Source organism: Falco peregrinus, chromosome 4 (genome assembly GCF_023634155.1).
Source record: "Falco peregrinus isolate bFalPer1 chromosome 4, bFalPer1.pri, whole genome shotgun sequence".
NCBI classification, from domain to species: domain Eukaryota; kingdom Metazoa; phylum Chordata; class Aves; order Falconiformes; family Falconidae; genus Falco; species Falco peregrinus.
Window position 1 is genome coordinate 56065488 of NC_073724.1, and position 19375 is coordinate 56084862.

A 19375-nucleotide genomic window follows, 5' to 3' on the forward strand; every position below is an offset into this window, starting at 1 on the left:
GAAATTCATGCATGCTTACTTGACAGGTCTGCTAGTAGCATTGAATAGCTAATAAATATAAAGTACAAGATTAAGACCTTCAGTTTGTATCGCCCAAAATGTTAAGACCATCGTAATGAAGTATGAAAGCAATGCTATTTTGTATTAGCTTTATTTGTCAGTACATTGCTCATGCTTGACTCTTAGCAACATAAACTGTTTCAGGTTATTCTCTTTCAGGTGTTGAATATTAGGCCCGTTATTTAATTCGGCAATGTTAACTGCAGATGGCTCAGCTGTCTGCCATCTTCTGCTGGTTTTAAAGCTTGGTGATGCTGCAGTGAATGTGGGAAGAGAAAAATGTGAAACCAAAACCTAGAGTGACTAGTAATTATGATTTAACATGTGTGTGAGAGAAGAGCAACAGCTGAGGAAGTGTTTTCTTTGCCACGTTCGACTTCTGCCCAAAATATATTAATTCAAGCAATGAAAAGCTTTGCACTTCCTCATATAAAATAGAAAAACAAAATGAAGGTGAAAAATGGCTTCTGGGGTTATGTTGCTAGAGGTGAAGATTAATAGTAATATTAGAGGGGAGACATGTGGAAATGATGTGTTAGTAAAGCTGAGGGTCAGTCCTCAGTGTGGTGTCTCCGGTGGTGTTACTGTAGTAAAGGACGTGGCTGCTAGGCGGGAAGCCTGGTGTCGCAGTTACCTCTGTCCTACAAGGGACTGCATGGATGTACTGGAAGTCTCTCCTGGTAGCCGGCTGTTATGTTGAGTCACGGCATTAATTATAGCTCCTGGATGAACTGCTCAGGTCATGGTGTTCGGCTTGTGAAAACATGGGTTCCAGCTAGCACGGGGTAGATGGCTAAGGCAGAAGCAAAGGCTGGAGTTTGCTCACACTAAGGATTCAGCGAAAGTTTTTTGGTGAATTTCAAAGAGAGATGACAGGAGCTGAATATTGCTGCTAGGAAACTGAAGAGAAATACAGTAGTGCAGCATTTTAGAATCGTGTAGGTTGGAAAAGACCTTTAAGATCATCGAGCCCAACTAAACCTAACACTGCCAAGTCCACCACTAAACCATGTCACTAAATGCCACATCTATGTGTCTTTTAAATACCTCCAGGGGTGGTGACCCAACCACTTCCCTGGGCAGCCTGTTCCAATGCTTGACCAGCCTTTCAGTGAGGACATTTTTCCTGATATCCAATCTAAACCTCCCCTGGAGCAACTTGAGGCCGTTTCCTCATGTCCTGTTGGTTATTACTTGGGAGAAGAGACTGACATCCATCTGGCCACAGCCTCCTCTCAGGTAGTTATAGGGAGTGATAATGTCCCCCCTGAGCCTCCTTTTCTCCAGGCTAAACAACCCCAGATCCCCCAGGTGCTCCTCACAAGCCTTGTGCCCCAGACCCTTCACCAGCTCCGTTGCCCTTCCCTGGACACGCTCCAGTGCCTCAATGTCCCTCTTGCAGTGAGGGGCCCAAACCTGAACACAGCATTCGAGGTGCAGCCTCACCAGTGCTGAGTGCAGGAGGACGATCACTGCCCTGGTCCTGCTGGCCACACTGTTTGGGATACAAGCCAGGACGCTGTTTTCCTGAATTGTCAGAAAATGCAAAGATCAACCTCATACATTTTTACATATTTTAACTTTAAATCTGTTGCTTAAGTAATGGTGGAGGAGCACACATGCACTGCATTGTAATTTGCTTGCAATTACTTGATTACACTCTGTTGTGCATCCCTTGACTTTCCAGTGGTGTTGTTTTCACCAATATAAACGTTTTTCTGTCCAAACACTTTCAAATTTTAGAATTGAATGGCTTTGGTGTTACAAAGTTCACTGTGTGTATGTCCAAACGGAAGGACACTTTAGAGCTTGGTGGGCCTGATCTTGTCTCGTTGGTCTTGAAAAAATGGTTCTTTTCAAAGTGAGCGTCTCAGAGGCATTTGGTGTGCAGCCCCTAGTATGAGTAGCTGACCTTTTTTATTATTCTTAAATTGGAAATAGGGATATAAATTTTGTTATATGAATGCATTAGTGCAAATGCATCTTTAAAATGTATTGAGTTGGGATACTTTGGATACAGTATATTTATAATACTGAAGTATACATGCAGTCAACCACACAGGTTTCAGATTTTAAGAATAACTGATAGTATGCTTTGTCCTATGCAGCACAAATTTATTAGACCTCTCAGGAGCTTCTTATAGGCCATACTGCATCTTTTTGTTCTTTTGTTTTTCCTGTCTGCATAGGAATCAGAAAATAGTAGTGGGGGGGGAAGAGATGGCTGTATCGAACGTCTGTACACAGAAGAAGTAACATCATGTTTTACAGGAGGCATGGCTTCATTTGGTAGTGTTTGTAACCAGCATGAAGAAAATACAGTCGTTTTTTAAAATATTACAACAGGAAAGTTCTACAGTTAAATATTGCTCTCCCTTTCTACAAATTCTCTCGGAGACTGATTTTTCACTGTGCTTGTATGGCTGATAAAATGTTGTATGAGAAGGTGCTGCTTACCTGTTTGTTCCACTTATGTTCATTTCCTTATGAAGAGATGGAATGTGAACCTTCTCTGTTTGCAGAGACCGAAGCATTTTTTGGACATGTTTATACTGGAATGAGTTTATATTGAAGTATATGAAACAGCTAGAGTTGCCTTTTTGTTTGCCCTGTTTAAACTTTCACCACATCAGCTTAATGATGCTTTTTGTGGCAAAGACTAAAGGATGAAACTTTAGGAGCACTCAGAATTCACCTGGTTTTTATTACAGTGGTTTCAAGGTGGTTTTACATCCTTTTTCATAGTAGCAGAAGTTAGAGCAGTGCTGAGCACATGTGAAAATCCAACCCATAATGTCCATTTTTATTATAGAAAATATTTGTACCTTCTTTCAAATTGCCTTAGGAGACCAGCTTAACATGGAAAGTATTTTATTGCTTAAGAGATAAACAATTGCAGCAACCAGAACCCAAGACTGTATTTAATCTCAATTTTGAAAGATGCAAAAGGTCAATTAGTGCTTTAAAATGTTGGTGCAGAAATCAGTGCAGGGCACTGCAAGTCCACAGATATTTTGCAGCAAAACTTCTGTTCTAGTTGTTGTGTATTTTGCGTCTGAGGGCTATTGCATAGCATCTGTGTTAAATATCGTTAAAATGAAATCATCCTTGCCTATGTGGGAAGGGGAGGGATACACTGTGATTACTTATCCCCCTGCTGCATAACTCGATGGGGCATATGGCCTCCCAACAGCGCCGGTGACGCAGTGATATTTCACGGTGGCACGAGTAGGTTGCCAAGCAGCAGCTGCTTTTGCCAAGCACCTTGTTTGGAGCCGTGACTGCTCAACGCGTCTATTTGTGGCATGGACTGAAACGCTCAGCAGGGCTGGCTGGCCACGGAGCCTTCTCTGTAAGAGTCCCCGTCTGCCTCTGGCAGCCGCCGGCGCGGGCAGCTGGATTTGAAAGCTCTCCAGCAAAAGCAGCAAGTGAGTGGGGCGGCAGTCGTCCATCAGCAATGATAAAACAGTGCAGCTATTTTTGCTGTTGTTTTCCGAAGCCTTTCTCCATAGCTGCAGTGGGACGCTTCCCCTCACTTCTGCTGTTTCCTCTAGCACCTTCCCCACCATCGGCTTTGGCTTCTGATAAAAACCTCAGTGTGCCAGGAGGAGCCTCTCTGTCTTCTTCCTTCCTACGTACCTTTTCCAGTTAAATACTCAGATTCTCCCTGTTCTCCTTATCACTGCTTCCTTAACAGCAGGCTGGCAAGTTTTGTCCCAGATCCCAAGGAATGCCCTTGGGAAGCTGCTGCTGCAAATCAACAACCTCTTACATGCTTCTCACTCCCATGGATGGCTTCACCTCCGAGTAACCTAGAATTCCCTAATGAAAATGCCATGTATTTTTAACAGACTATTTCAGATCTTGGCAACGTGCCTCCAGCAAAATGACAGAAAAGAGAAAGATGGCCAGATGCTCTGGATTTGTGGATTAGCAAATGTTCACAGTAGAAACTGTTTTGCTTCAGTAGCAGAAAGGCCCTTTTTAAACTCCTGGCAGGCTCCTGCCTTGCTTAATGGAAAACAAATTGGGAGTAATTCCACCAGCAGCAATGGCAATAGGCCTCGAGAACCAGGCAGCTTCTACTTGCACATAGGGAGCTCTATTAACTTGTAGGCCTGCTTCTTGAAAAAAGCTAGGAAGGTTGAAACAGGCTTTTTGGATGGACATCTTACTGCACTGACTTGCTGTACTACTTGCTTTGCTACAGCCACGCAGAGGACTGCACAGCAGCAAGCTGAAGAAGCAAGTATTTTCCAGTTGACCACAGAAAACACAAGGCAGTAGAAGTGGCTTCCAGCCACCTTGGTAACCTGTGAATTTCAGGTTACTGCAGGGACTGAAGTAGTCCACTGAGAGAAACTCTTCAGGGCTCTGATTCACAGCAGCAGCCTCCGAGGAGAATTGGCTGCCATCTGGGACAAAATGCAAGGAAACTGTTGAGGAGATGGTCAGTGATAAGGGGAGGAGACAGCCTGACTTGCTGTTTCTTATTTTAGTGGCCTGATGCACCTGTACTAGTCCTGGATGAATCAGCATGGTTAGTCCATTGCAGTCAGTGTCCCTGAAGTTTTTCATACAGAGAGAGGCTCAGCATTGACCTGTGCAGGAAATGCTGGGAAGCAGGATGGAGGAGAAGAGATCACTTAGATCACTATGCCTGCATCTCTGTTGGCAAACAGCGCTCGTTTTCATCACTGGTGCTCCAGCAGACACAGAAACCTTTTCTTCCAGCACAGTTTCCTGCAACAGTGCTCTGGCAAGATCATCGTGGCCTAGGGCTACAACCTGAGTGTTCCTTGATCTGGAGCTTGCTCCATGACAGATAAAAATAGGGCTTGAGCTCCAGCCAAGCCGTGTCAGTGGTGAGGGTGCAGCCTCCTTAGCCTGTTACAGCTTGTGACTTGTGGTAGCTCTGGTGCAAGCTGTATAATCACACCTACGGACGGGTAAATAAGCGGGGTCATGCTGCCTGGGTCCCACCTACCACCGGTGTCCCGTGGTGCAGGGGAATAACTTGCCCAGGGGTTGCTTCCTGCCGCGGGGAGGTGAAGGAAAGATGGCTGACCAAACCCATTCCACAACTCTGGCAGCGGCAGAAGGGTAATGCTGTGTTGGCTAGGCTGCAGGAAGGTGGCTACGTGCAAGCCCAGGCCTGTGTGGAGAGTGGTGTGCATGCTGCTGTGCGCTTACTGAGCAAGCTAGCCCAGGTACTGTTGGGAGAGATGGCCCAAAACCACCATAAGCCAGACCCTCTACAGTAGGTCCTAGGAAAGTGAAGGCATATTAAGAAGCAGTAGCCTTGACTGGACTTCCCGTCACATCCTTTGTCACCTTCTAGTCCTAATTTCTCTGTTCATCTCCCCCCGTCCTCCTCTGCTTTCTCACACCCCCTCGCAGACGAGCAGATTCTTCAGATACCAGGGTGCCATGTGTCATGAGCACAAAGCGCAGGCGGTTCTGTTGTTCAACGAACAGATTGCTAACGTGGCTGAGTCAGTTCAGTGCAAGAGATAATTACTTGGGACAGCTTCCCCCAAAGCCTGCTTTGTCTACAGTTACGAGTTGCTGGAAGCCGAGTGTCCCATGTCTGCCGCAAGCGCTGTGCTTCAGGCAGGGAGACCTTGCAGGGGTGTAATTACTAGCTGCAGATGTGCAGCTGATCGACTCTGCCTTCCCTAGTAAGTAGTGCACAAGTTCTTTTAAATAGAACATAACCATGAAATAATTGCAACATTAGGAGAGCATTCTGTGGTGAAGGAATGATTAATTTTCATTCTTTCTTCTTTCTTCCTGGTCTTGCTCTCTCAGTTCCCTAATATCCAGAGTAAATTACTTCACTAAGTGTTCTTACATTAGATAATTGTTCTAAATGCAGCACATCACTGGAAATCAAGCTTCTTTTTTCCTCCATATATTGCTCATTATAGCATACCTGGTAGTTCAGTTAATGGCCTGGGAAGCACGACAGAAGCTGAACTACCTGTCTGTACCTACCCCTTCTCTGAAGTACTGACAAGAAGAAAGACACCTATAGATAAATTCAGCACATATGACTTAGAAGACACAAGAGGAACATTAAAGGCTGTTTTAAAAATGTAATTAATATACCATAGTATTGAAGCAATATTTACCTAATGACAGAAGTCTTCTCTTCGTGCTTTCCACTGCTGGTTTGCCCATGATAAAATAGTGTTGGAATCCACCTCCACCCTGCCTCAGCAGAAAGTAGCTGTGGACAAATTTGGTGGTGAACGTACTTGCTCACGTAGGTTACTCACACCACAGCCCTCCTGGGAAGCTTCTATCAGCAGCCGTCAGCAAAGCCCTTTTCCAGCATCCGAGTTTGCATGAGGGCTTGTCAGGGGAATGTGCTCCTCTGCTTGCAGCCAGTGCCAGTAAATCACAGCGTGACAGGCTGACCGCCCCGCCACTGAACTTTTAACTTGAAGCTCTAGCAGGGCGCTGAGTAGCTCCGGCTACATGACACGGAGCTGTGAAAGTAAATCACTTTGCTGGGAACAAGGGGAAGTCCAGCATATTGGTTTGAGGACTTTGCCTACAGCTTCTTTGCAGTATAATCATAGAATATATACACCCAGGAAAGCAATTAGAGAGAGATGGACTTCCAGCGCAGAGCTCACCCTTACCCCATCCCAGAAGATGAAGAAGTTGCATACAAGGTCACTCCTGATGCTCACAACTCCACAGGAAACGAAGGCGAGAAACCGGTGTCAAAATTGCAACGTAGGCACAGTGACATAAAACTCTACAAAGAGTTTTGTGACTTTTATGCAAGATTGTAAGTTCATTCTGTTCAGCTTTGGGGTATAGCTACGATGACATTGGTGTAACATACATATGTATTCTATTATCTGAGCTTCGGGCAGGCTGTGCAAGCCATTCTCTAATGCAACCTTTGCCACTGTTCTGCTTGATACGTTGCCAGTTGTAACCATCAACTAAAATTTGAACTGTTACTTTAAACTTCAACATTAATTGCGTCAGAAATTTTTGTTGGCAGTTGAAATGGGGTTGGAATTTGTCAAGTTGTCTCTCTGACTTTAGGTTGTTTGCCTATTATTTTGGGTAAATGGGTAAACTGATTCACTAATGCAAAGTATTATGTACATCACTTTTTACATATATGATGTATTTCAAAGTGAAGTACTTTTGCATACTGAGGAGGAAAGCTTTGTTTTCATTTGTCTTTGAACTTTGTTTTGTGTTTTTGCTTGGATTATACTTTATGTCTGGCAGCACTTAACACCCTTAGTGCTCGAGAACTGTTGAGGTGATGATGAAAGATCCCAGTTTCGTTGTGATTATTCTTCATTCAGGTTGATAAGGAGGACAGGTGGAGTGGCTGAGGTTTTCCTCCACAGAAAGCATACACAATCTATGGAGACCATCGGCGAGCTTTATAGTTAACCACAGTTCATACATATAATCACTGCAGTTTGTCTGTAGGCTTGTCTGTTATGTATGAGATAGACCATCATCCATCTGATCTCCTTGTGAAATCTGCCCACTTGTTTCACCAACAGGGCAGTGAATATTTGGATAGCAGTTAGTGTTTTTCTCTTCTGCAAAGATCTCGAGAGAGAGGGGGAGGGGGAAAGCCAACTAATAATAACTGGTCAAATGTGACCTTGCATAGGGCTCTTCTGTGAGACAGTGTAAGAAATAGATAAAGCGCATTCCTTTCTGAACCACGTGCTAGGTGCTTGCTTGCTCCCTCGGATGCTGTGCAAGGAATGAATTAATTTCCTATTGAACCTGGTGGGAGCCAAGAGGTCTTGGCGGGGAAAGGCTTGGCATCTTGCAGAGGCCTGCGGGCTCTGCACTTACAGGCGCAGCATGATAGCTGAACCAAAATGTGTGCATGCATGCACATACGTTTAAAATAATGTCACCTGTGTAAGAAGCTTCCAGACAGATGTCCGAGTCAGTGGTTTTCTGAGCTGTGGTCAGATTGTAATGAAATTAGACCATTGCGCTGTATTTGCTCTCTGCTATCAAATGATATTAGGGGTAGAGAGGTGATCCTGAAAGGCATAGCTTTGAGAGTCTAGATATGAGTAAGAACATATTTGCAAAGGAAGAATCAAGTGAACCTTTTTCTAGCCTTAATTAACTGAAACACAACTGTACTGTCTTCTGCAGATGTGGACATGATCCTAGTGCAGTAGCTAATTCCTCTCATATTTTGCAGCTACTGCACTGTCATTTTATGGTCATGTGCCTTTGAGAAGCAACCAAATATATTTTGCATCCCTGGCACAGGTTTGTCAGCTTGTGTTGGCGTGCACGTGGGTTGCAGTGGAGCAGCCAGGGCATTCCCACCCTCCCCCTTGGCCCTGCACAAACGCCAGCATACCATGAGCTGCGCTTCCTGAGATGAGCCCTAACAGACCAAACAAAAATCCCATGACTTCAAACCAAATGTGTAAAATTACGTCAAGCTATGCAGAGCTTACATAAGAAGTAATTGTTTTTTAACCAGTTTAACCAGTGCTCTGGTTTTCAGTAATTTGCCAGACTAGATACCATACACTCTTTCACATTGCTTATTTAGAGCTTTGGAGCCAACACTGTTATATATATATTTTAGAATTAGGAATTATTTTGGAATTAACATTTATATTTTTCTATGTGGTGCCAGTCCTCAATTACTGTTAATATTTGCCCTTGTTTTCTGTAATTCTAATGTATTTCATCATTTTTTTAGTACTATTTTGAATTGCCTGCCTTTTCTCATCATAAAAAGCCTGTAAATGTATCTGTAATAACAACATTTCTGTTTGGTTGGTTGGATTTTTTTAATTGATAGTTATTGGAGTGCATTGTGGGGGTTTTGTTTCTCAGGAGTTTGGGAGCAGGGGGAAATAGCAACTTTATTTCTGGTGGGATGCCACAAGTCATTAAGTCCATTGAAAACCTTGTGTTGAGCAGCCTAGTGTTAGGCTGATGCATTTGGATTTGGAGAAAGAAAGAGACCCACAACCAGTGGTATTGGCTATTTGAACTAATGTTATTTCTGTTTCTTTTTTTTTTTTTCTTTTACAACAGCAACATGGCGAATGCGCTTGCAAATGCCATCTGCGAGCGCTGCAGGGGTGGCTTTGCCCCTGCTGAGAAAATTGTCAACAGCAATGGTGAGCTGTACCATGAGCAGTGCTTTGTCTGCGCCCAGTGCTTTCAGCAGTTTCCTGAAGGACTCTTCTATGAGGTAAGTGGGGCAGAGCGTCCCTCTCGCCCCAGCCTTTGCCTTCTGCCTTCATTCCCATATCAGAGGTAGCTATGGGCAGATCGATAGCTCAGGAAGTCCCGTGAGAAGAACTGGGCTCTGAAAGAATATGCCTGGTAAACGGACAAAAAACCAGAAGTGTTTATGTGCTAATTTGGAGGACATGTGTGTATATAACCTTATTTAAATGTGTAGCCTAATGTTGTCAGGGCAGGGGAAAAAACTGTTGGAGATTCTTTCTCAGTGCAGTTTTTTTTCCTCCCTAAAATCTGCAAATTTGATACATCATACCAGAAATACAGAGAAAGCATCCTTCTTAGAGGAACACAGTCATGCAGAGGGAAAACCCAGTATCCTGCAGTCCATAGATGGTTTATTGCTGAGTCGAGTGAGGCCAGCACAGCATCTGAAAAGCTGCTCATAGAGATGACCTGTAAGTCAGCATGCTGAGATCAGGGTGTGTGGAGAGCCCAAACCAGATGGGGCCTACATAGGGTCGACTCTAGGTTTAACAAACCAGAGCATTCAAAATTAGTAGTTCTTACAGGCTTCCAAGGGTTAAAACCGCCTGTCACTTATATTTCTCAGCCCCAGGTAGATTGCCCTCAGCTCAGGTGGGTGTTTTGATATCTGTGTCGTTTTCTTTTTTACCTTCCCCTGTTGTGGGGATTCAGGATGTGGCTCAGCCATGTCAAGCACAAAGTAGCTTTAGTGAAAACTTTAGACAGTTCATAAAATATTAAGTGATTGTTATAAGGAAGGGTAGATGAGGTAAGACAGGGAATTACTGTCTGAAGGATAAGGTAGCTTGTAGTCCAACTTACAGTAGCAGTTACAGGGTTTGTGTCATACTGTGATCTGAAAAGGAAGGAGAGCAATGTGTTAAAAACACAATGCTGTGTTCTCACATGTGTGCCATCCTTGTGGTAAGAGCAGAGCAGTTGCTCTTCCACAGTAATATTTCTGATTTTACAGAGCCACGTCGCATAGCGATGGGGAGAAGCTGAGGGAGGAGCATGGATTGGAAAAGACACTGGCAAAGGGGATTCCTGGGGTTTGCTTTCTCTCACCTTGTTTGAGGATCAAAAGACTTTTCGGTGCTGTAGGGGTAGGTTTGCACAAATTGTGGTAAATGAGCCACTAGTGTTCTATAAGACATCAAAAGGTGAGCTGCAAGGCAGGAGCAATTAAACAAAAACAAACCAAAACACCCTCTATATACTTACATGTTGCATTACAATTGTTAGTCTATACTGAGCTGCTGCCTGCTTGCTCGCATGGTAAGGAGTTAACCCTGACATGTTAAAACGTCAGGCGAACATAAAGCAATACAAATGTTTTAAAACTAAGATATTTGTAATTGTGTTAATAAAATTCTCTTAAAACAATAAAATGTATTTTCTCTAAATAATGAGTACTTTATTCATCCTTTTTCTGACTCAAAAAACAGGGAGACATTCCAGGGACCTCTTTCAGAAAGTTGAATGGTCCTTTGTTAAAGATAAAAGTTTGAGAAATCCTGCTCTAGGCAGCCTGTATCTCCTAGGTGATGGACAAGGACTGCGGGGGAAAAAAAGTCTTACTTTTGCAATTAGTCCAGGAACATTACCACCTCTCTGTTGCTCACGGGTGGCCACACCTGAGTCTCCTTGGCAGGAGCAAGTATCCTGGTGGTGTTTAGATATATTGGATGTAGGCATTTTGTTTCCTACTGCTACCTTGTTAATATTCATATTCATTATGGTTGTTTTTACTGCAAAGTGATGCTCCCTATTAAAGACAGTAAGTCAGAAGTGAGTGTCAGTACATTGTCCTGGGAATGAAAATAGCCCCATGTACTAAAACATAGAATAATAGAATCATTCAGGTTGGAAAAGACCTTTTAAGATACTGAGTCCAACCATTAACGTAGCACTGCCAAGTCCACAACTAAACCATGTCCCTAACTGCTACATCTACGCATCTTTTAACTACCTCCTGGGATGGTAACTCCACCACTTCCCTGGATAGCCTGTTCCAATGCTCGGTAACAGGTTTTGGTTAACATTGCTAGGGTTTTTTCAGGCTGAGTAGAAACATTTTTCTTGAGAGGTGTTACATAGAAAGTGGAAAGTTTCAGTTGAGAATAGACACTTTTTACCACAGCTATTATAAAGGTAAAGTAATTGTGCTGAGGATTAAATTAATACGTAAAGACTTGTGTGTGGCTTGAACTTCACATCACCCTTCTGCCACTGGCCCTTTTAGTGTCCACCACAAAATGTTGCAGTTTCTCTCCACACCAGTGAGTCTGTCTGCTGCTGTGGAAGAGAGGTACTTTTTGGTCTGTTTAAGCGGTCTGACAGCCTTCAGGTCACGGCTCATAAATCTTACCCAGCCTTCCTCCCCATCTATACTGGCTTGTCCTGGATGGCTTCTAGAGCATGGAGAGGTCAGCGGATATCCATGCCTTTGGGGCTGTTTCAACTGGGATTGAGAGCAATCTTTGGCAGGGCCGTCTCCCTCTGTCTCCACACCTTTTAGGGTGTCCATGACTGTCCCATGCTGCCAGAAAGACTCACTTAGCACTGAGGTGGCCAGTGAGATGATTGCAGTGGAAACTTCAACATGTTTTCCGGTGGTGTTGCTCAGGGAGAAGAGCAGACAAGGGCACAGCTTGCTCTTCTTTCATTTGGCACATCGATACTAGAGATGAGAATGTACTGGGGTGACAGCATTTTGGGGAGAGAGAGGGACAGCCCTGAGCAGGTGGAGGGTGGTCTTAGGCTGGCCAGTGCTCAGGAGATGGCTGACAGTGTTCTGAGGACTTGAGATGATCTGTATCATTGTCAAGGAAAAGTGACTGGAGAAGATGGGCGAAAAGTGTATCTTCCTCTGACCGGCTTCATGTGCTCTTTGAGAGGATGGGTGCATAGAGGATGGGGCCGGGCTCTTTTCAGTGGTGTCCAGTGACAGGACAAGGGGCAACGGGCACAAACTGCAACACAGGGAGTTCCACCTGAATGTGAGGAAAAACACCTTGAGGGTGACAGAGCCCTGGGACAGGCTGCCCAGAGGGGCTGTGCAGTCTCCTTCTCTGGGGACATTCAAAACCCACCTGGACACGACTCTGTGCAACCTGCTGTGGGTGACCCTGCTGTAGCGGGGGCTTGGACTGGGTGATCTGCAGAGATGCCTTCCAACCCATGCCATTCCTGTGACTCTGTGTTTGGAGGTATGGCTGGGTAACATGTTTTTCTGAGCATGTTCGCTGTGGGTAAACACAGGCATTGTGAGTTGCCCAGCGTAAGGTTGTGTTTATTCTGTGCCTGGTTTAGCTAAGATAGTGTTTCTTAGAAATGATTTGCAGGTCTTAGCAATCGGGAAGTCAACTATTCTTCCCCTGCCTATTGCAAGCCTTGCAGAGTTCCTCCAGTTAGTCATTAAGCTGCTTATCACATTTGCTGTCAAATGCTGCCATGATAAGCTTTTACACTGTGTTCCATGGGTGGGAGCTGAACTGGTCAGGCCAATGCAGGTCTCGTGTACCACAGGACGTGTCTCCAGGCTGCCTGCAAGGACCCTGAGCAGCACAGCTTGCTGTGGTCTGGCACCAGAGATGAGCTGCCTGCAGGCACAAGCAGCTTCACGCCAGAGCAGTGCCCATCCACAGCCTGGAGTCTGCACAGCACAGCAGGAATTTTGTTGATGTCTTTGTGAGCCTGTTAGAAATGGTAGTGTGGATTTGTAACCAGCTAGTGTTGGCCTTGTTGCATAAGGGTGTAAGTGAGAGCTGTGTGCTTAATCCTGTACAGGAACTGTGGGTTTAGGACCTGCTAGGTTATATTTGTGTTCCAGTTTGCTCAATATCATCACATCAGTTTAGCATGTTTTCTTATGCGCTCAACCTAACCAGAAATTAGCAAAAGCATGTGCCAGCAGTTTTCCAACTCACCATGCTTTGCTGTCAGGTGTGAAGTGGTAGTAATTCTGGTCTGCTTTTACTCCACCATCTGGAAGCTGTGTATTCCCTACAGCTGTTGTTGCAGAGTCTTGCAATAGGTAGCAGTGTACAGTCCTATACTGATAGCAGAACATCTGGTTTGGATGGAGCGCTTCAGTGGCAGTGTGCTCAGAAGGACAGATTGACACCACCGTAATCAGTCATTGAGCATTTCCTCCAACCCACATTACTCGTGGGTCCAAGGATGGCTCCTCCTTACTGAGGTTGCCCCATCTCCCACTGGGGACTGTGGGCACCTCACCTTCAGGCAGGGGAGGTTAGGAGAGATGAGTCCTACCCGTGGTCCAGCTGTTCGTTAAGAGCCTCTTGCTGGGTGCTTTCAGAAGCAGCCCGACCTGCTCTGCACTGTTCTGAGGTGGGGGAGATGGAAGGGCTTAGGGCAGTGCATCCCACAACAGAAGAAATGCAGCAGAATCCTTATGGATTACTCACAAGAGCCATAATTGGGGGAATCTGTATCTATTATTGTTGTTATTATTATCTCAAATAATAAAATGAAATAGCATGTGACTTTTGTATCCTAAATGAGAGGGACTTCCTTTCAGTTTGGGTTTTTTTTCTAAGATGTTTGTAATATACTCTAGGAAGATTAAAAGGAAGGTGCAGCTGCAATGCGCTTGTCAGATTTGTTTCCATTCCAGTTGCACCTGGAGTGTTTTCTTAAAACGGGCTTTACCAGAAACTGCCTTGGAGAAAGGGTCTTTAAAGACTTGGGGTTTGTGCATGTCTTTCCACTAAGTTAGCTAACCCTGGAGATCAGCTGGAGGTTATGTCATGGTGAAATGTTCTATGCAGAGCCATTTAACTCATGGCCGTCCAGCATACAACAGTCAAATTACCTTGCTTTTAAAATGTACTGTGGGATTTGTTACAGAAGGTCAAGGCTTCCTCCAATGGATGAACTGCTGGGTCATCCACAAAAAGAAGCACAAATGAGCCAAGAAGGCTGAAAATATAAATGAGACTGAATAGCAACCAACCTGTGTGATGCAAACCAGAAGGGAACAAAACCTGTTTGGTACACCTAGATCAACATGTGGTGGCTCTGAAATCCAAGCAAACCTAAGCATCTCCCATTGGATCACCTGTTTACACAAAACAGGAAGCTTTCGGATTTTTTTCAATTTAAAAAGGATTTTAACCAGCAGGAAGCAAGCACGATTCACGATGAACCAGTAATTTCCATTACTCTTTGAGAAAGTAATAGCCCTCTGTCTCTCAATTTTTTTTCTTTAAAAAAAGCTCCAATTAAGAACATCATCTGTTTTAGAGCATTACACTGGAAAAACACTTGATAAATTGCTAGCAGAGAATTCTGAAAAAGTCTGTATTGAGCACATGTCTTTCTGGTTTTAGCAAGGGCAATTCATGTTGGGCACAGGAATTAAGTTTCTGAGCTCAATTACGCAGTGACTTCTAGAGTGTTTCATTAGATCCCCATCCTGGCTGTTGCATGAGTAATTACTGTACTTATATTGTATTTGAACCTTGGAATTTCATAGTATAAAACAGGAAATCTTGAAGCACATTGCTGTATTTTCTGTCCATGCATCAAACTTAATTTGTGGGTCCTATTTTACACTATTGCTTTTTTTGTCTTAGACCCAGTAAAAAGAAAGGAGTGGGGTTTCCTGCTGTCCCCCTTTTCCCACTGTTAAAAACTGAGACATTCAAATCCAAACATTTTATAGCATTCCTAATATTGTCTGTCTGGTTTTGACATGCTAGTTGGCATTTGTGTCTAGTAATGACGTGCCTGAAGGTATCTAAACATTTGCCTTCATTTCAGGACATACTTGCCTACATGTTTTTACATATTCTTTGGCTAAGTCACTAATGCAGTGTTGTAGAATTTTTTTTCTTTCTTTTTTTTTTTTTTCTACCTGAGCTTGAACTGCATCTGAACTTCTCCTAACTGTGATAAAATTCAGATTCAAATCCCCTAAGATCGGTTCCCTGTTTCATCTGGTCTATGTAGTGAACTTTGTTCCTTAAAACTTGGAATTTATGATCTTAACGGTCTTTTCTAACCTAAATGATTCTATGGTTCTATGAAATAAGCATCACAATGCAAAAGCCTTATTTCCCTTCATGTTTGGGCTGTACTGCTCCATAAATTACAAAGATTTCTGTCCCTGGGTGCTGTTCCTCCCCCGGTACTTACTTCCTCTGGTATGCTGGGTCATTCTTGCAGGAAATGTAGAGTGGAGGAGGGATCAAATGGATCCAGGGAAAATGCTTCCCCCTGGGAAAGGTTTTTGTTAGCTAATTTCCTGCCTAGAATTTACTTAGTTGCATCAGTTTCAGCAGTCTGTCAACATTCAGATGTCTCTTGTGATGTAAATGCATGACAGAAAATGCCTTACAGTCTCAGCAGTATTAGAGGAATGATGTGCTGTTAATGCTACGTGCTAATTAGTAGCTGAATTAAGGTGGGTGGATTTAATGCCTAGCACATGGTCTGTTTTTTTTGTGCAGCCCCTCACATTTTACTATCTAATTGCATCTGGAAACAAACTGGTGTGTTACAGCATTTATGTTAAGGGCACGATCCTCGTCCCTCTAATGCTCAAGGTTTTTTTCCATTTGCAGTTTGAAGGGAGAAAGTACTGCGAACATGATTTTCAAATGCTTTTTGCCCCTTGCTGCCATCAATGTGGTAAGTCTTACATCGAGGTGAAACACTTCACACTGTTCACAAATGGGAACATCACTGGGGGAAGATGAGCAACCCTTGTATGTGTTCTCTGGGAGGTGGCACTGTGCATCTGGGCGTCTGAACTTCCAGAATGTACTAGACTTCAGAGAATCTGGGTAGCTGCTTTTCCTGAAGGTCATCAAACAATAGTATTAAAAAAAAAAAAAAAAAGTTTGCATTATTTGAGTGAGTAGTTTAGCTGTTGATCCAATGATCCAATGAACAGACCATTCATGATTCCTGATTATATATATCAGTACATCTGCATGTGCTCGTATTTGGCCCTTCTCATGCAGCTGAAACCCTGCAACAAATCTTTATCATCTGCTTTGACTATTGTAACCCACTCATGCTGTCCTACTCCATACAAGAGGGGACAGTCTTCATCATCTAGTGTTATAATCAAATGATGGTCAGCTGGTCCCCTGTTGTATTTGTGAAACAAATATCTTTAAGGCTTCAGCGTCTAATGTCCACCAAACATCACGCTGAGGGCTGCTTTTTATTTGCCACTGCTGATGTAAATGCTTGGGTGTCTGATGTGCAGTAATCATTTGCATGGGTTTTTTTCCCCCTGTGTGTGACACATCATGCTCGGGCAGGACTGGGAAGTCATTACTTGGCTATTGCTTAAACTGGTCTGGAAGCTCTCGTGTTTCTGTAGCACCTCGACAAGTTGCTATGGTTTTCAATTTGATCAGTGAGGCTTTTCCTCATGTGGAGGGAGGGACTGAACACTGAGGGAGAGAGAAGCAGATGTTATGGACCTTTGAATTCAAGGCTGCAGATGTGAACAAGCAGGGGAAGAGGAAGGAATGGGTCCGTGGCCGTTTCTGAGGAGCTATGTTGCCTGGGTAGGATTTCTCCTACCCAGCTGGCATAGCTCCCACTTCTGCCCTGGCTGCTTGTAGTGCCAGCTCCCTCAAAACCTCATCAAGGTCCTGTGCAGAGCTGGGCTTTGTCACTGCCTGGATTTAGTAAGCACAGCCAGAATCGATGGGGCTGTTGTCAGCGATGTGGCCTCGAGCATTCCTGACATTTCTGGAGTCCATTGGGTTTTGTTCTTGAAAAGCTATGACTTCATGGGAACACCAGTTATTGTCTGCACTGGTTACCTGCCCGACCGCTCTCCTTTGGCAGCTGTTGGAGTTGTACATTCTCCAAAGCCAGGACTCAGCCCCTCACGGCACCGGGAAGCTGAGCTTCCAGCACATTTGAAGCAGAGCCTTTGCACTGCTCAGGGGCCTTGGCCACAACGTCCGCATAGAGAACAACTAAACCGTGTGTGTGCTGGACGCTCCGCTGCCTGCCCCGCACAGTCACACCATGCATGCAGTAGTTCTCCTGCTTTTTTTTTAATGACTCACAGGACAGGACCGCTTGTGGTAGGTCAGAAGTTGTGTGCGTTGGACTGACTGACCTGCTGCTTCACTGCAGCTTTGTGTTCTGACTCCACGGGAGGGTTTTTTTAGGAGGTCCACAGCCACGCAAGCTCAGTTCTGCGTGCTTTGAATATAGAGCCCCTTCAAGGCTTGGTCCTAGTGGAGTAGAAACCACTACTGTGTACATTGCAAAATAAAATTGTCATCTTAAAGAAAAGGAGGAGAAAGATGATTAGGACACAAGAAAGCTGTATTAAATAAACAGCTTGAGAACAGAGAAGTAAAACCAGGGAGGGGACTTAAAAAGGATGGTTACAGAGAGAAGGTGGACTGTGTATCTAGAAGGGCTTGTATGTAAAGAACAGAAGGTCCTCCACTAGCAAGGACATTTTCTCCTGACCCCTAGCAAAAAAAACCTGAAACAAACCCACATTCCAGAGTTTAGAACCAGAGCAGTGATACTGAAAGCCATGTATCATGCCAGATTTGGGGGGAAGAGAGAGGATGATGATGTCATTGTAGCAATTTGGTTGTGGGTTGCTTTTAACTTTGCCTAGCATGGTATTTTACATCCTGGTGCTGTGTTTCTTACAGGTGAGTTCATTATTGGTCGTGTTATTAAAGCTATGAACAATAGCTGGCATCCAGAGTGCTTCTGCTGTGATATCTGCCAACAAGTACTGGCTGATATTGGATTTGTCAAGAATGCTGGCAGGTAGGTCTTCACCCTTCGGTTAACTGATCATGAATAAAATGAACTAAGAGGGGATACTGAGAGGTTTTGGTTCCTGAAGTTTTCCAGCTGAGGTGGAACAACTGAAGCACCTTCTGTAGTGAAAAGGTCTAAGAGTGCATCACAAAACGAAGAATGAGTATTTTAAACATACACTTAATATAATTATTATAATATAATTATTTTATATTATTCTATATAATTATAATATAATTAACATATTAACAGTTTACCTACTTCAACACCAGGTTTCTTGGTAAACATGTTCTCTACCCGGTGACGTTTTGGGGCCATTGGAAAACATAATAGGAGAGAAAACATTCAGACACAGAAGCACTTTCTTAATTTTTTTAATAGAAATTTTTACTTTCTTTTTCCAACTTGGCTTTCCAATTTTGGTTTAATTTAGCACCTTATTTATTAATAAGTGCTTTAAGTTCAGTGGGATTCCTCACAGAGTAGGATATTTTTACCAGCTGTGATCAGAAGAATGTTTTACAAGTGGATTCTATGGCCATTGGCTCCATACGTATAATATGATATACAGTGTTACCTGCAGAATTAGGACCTGTGTGCTCGTCCAGCTTCTAAACTGAATTTCTAAGATTTTGGGAGTAAAACACAGCTTAAGCTCAAATAAGCTGAAGAAACAATACTGCTGTGGTGACAGAAAATAAAATTATCATCCTGCCTCTTCTAATCTTGGGTTGCCTAGCAAGGAAATTGTTTTAAAGACTTACTTTCCGTCCAAATAGGGCTCATTGAAATGAGGTTCTAATAGATTTTTTGGTTTATATTTTGCACTGTGGTACCTGATACCAGTACTTACCTCTCTTTTTTTATGCTGTTTCAGACATCTCTGCCGTCCTTGCCATAACAGGGAAAAAGCCAGAGGCCTGGGAAAGTACATTTGCCAGAAGTGTCATGCCATTATTGATGAACAGCCTCTCATATTCAAAAATGATCCTTATCACCCTGATCATTTCAACTGTGCAAACTGCGGGTAACTTGAGTTCTGCAAAGGAAAACAGGAAAATGCTGGGTTTATTTGTTTCATCAATTTACATCTTAAAATGAAAACCCGTCCTGTACAGCTGGCAAGACGGGTGGGGTTTTAGGTGCCGTGCAGCCAGATGTGTGTTACTGCTTTTGGGATGGTTTGAGTTCAAACAGCAGCTGACCTGTTGGGGAGTAAAGATTGGGCTCTGCAGGACAAGATGGTACCTTACAAAATATCAAGTATGGACCC

General features: G+C 43.7%; 1 protein-coding gene across 7 annotated transcripts in view; it reads left to right on the plus strand.

Annotated features, from left to right (window-relative positions):
* LIMS1 (LIM zinc finger domain containing 1) overlaps nt 1-19375 on the plus strand; it is a 76469-nt gene that overhangs the window by 48951 nt on the left and 8143 nt on the right. For 5 of the 7 annotated variants that reach the window (XM_055802385.1, XM_055802387.1, XM_055802384.1 and 2 more), the window contains exons 2-5: nt 9133-9292; nt 15906-15972; nt 17988-18108; nt 18980-19129. In XM_055802385.1, coding sequence (XP_055658360.1) covers nt 9133-9292; nt 15906-15972; nt 17988-18108; nt 18980-19129 — 498 coding nt within the window. Of the gene's footprint in view, nt 1-6590; nt 6863-9132; nt 9293-15905; nt 15973-17987; nt 18109-18979; nt 19130-19375 lie in introns of those variants that run through there. The other 2 variants (XM_027781258.2, XM_027781208.2) reach the window with 1 other exon arrangement.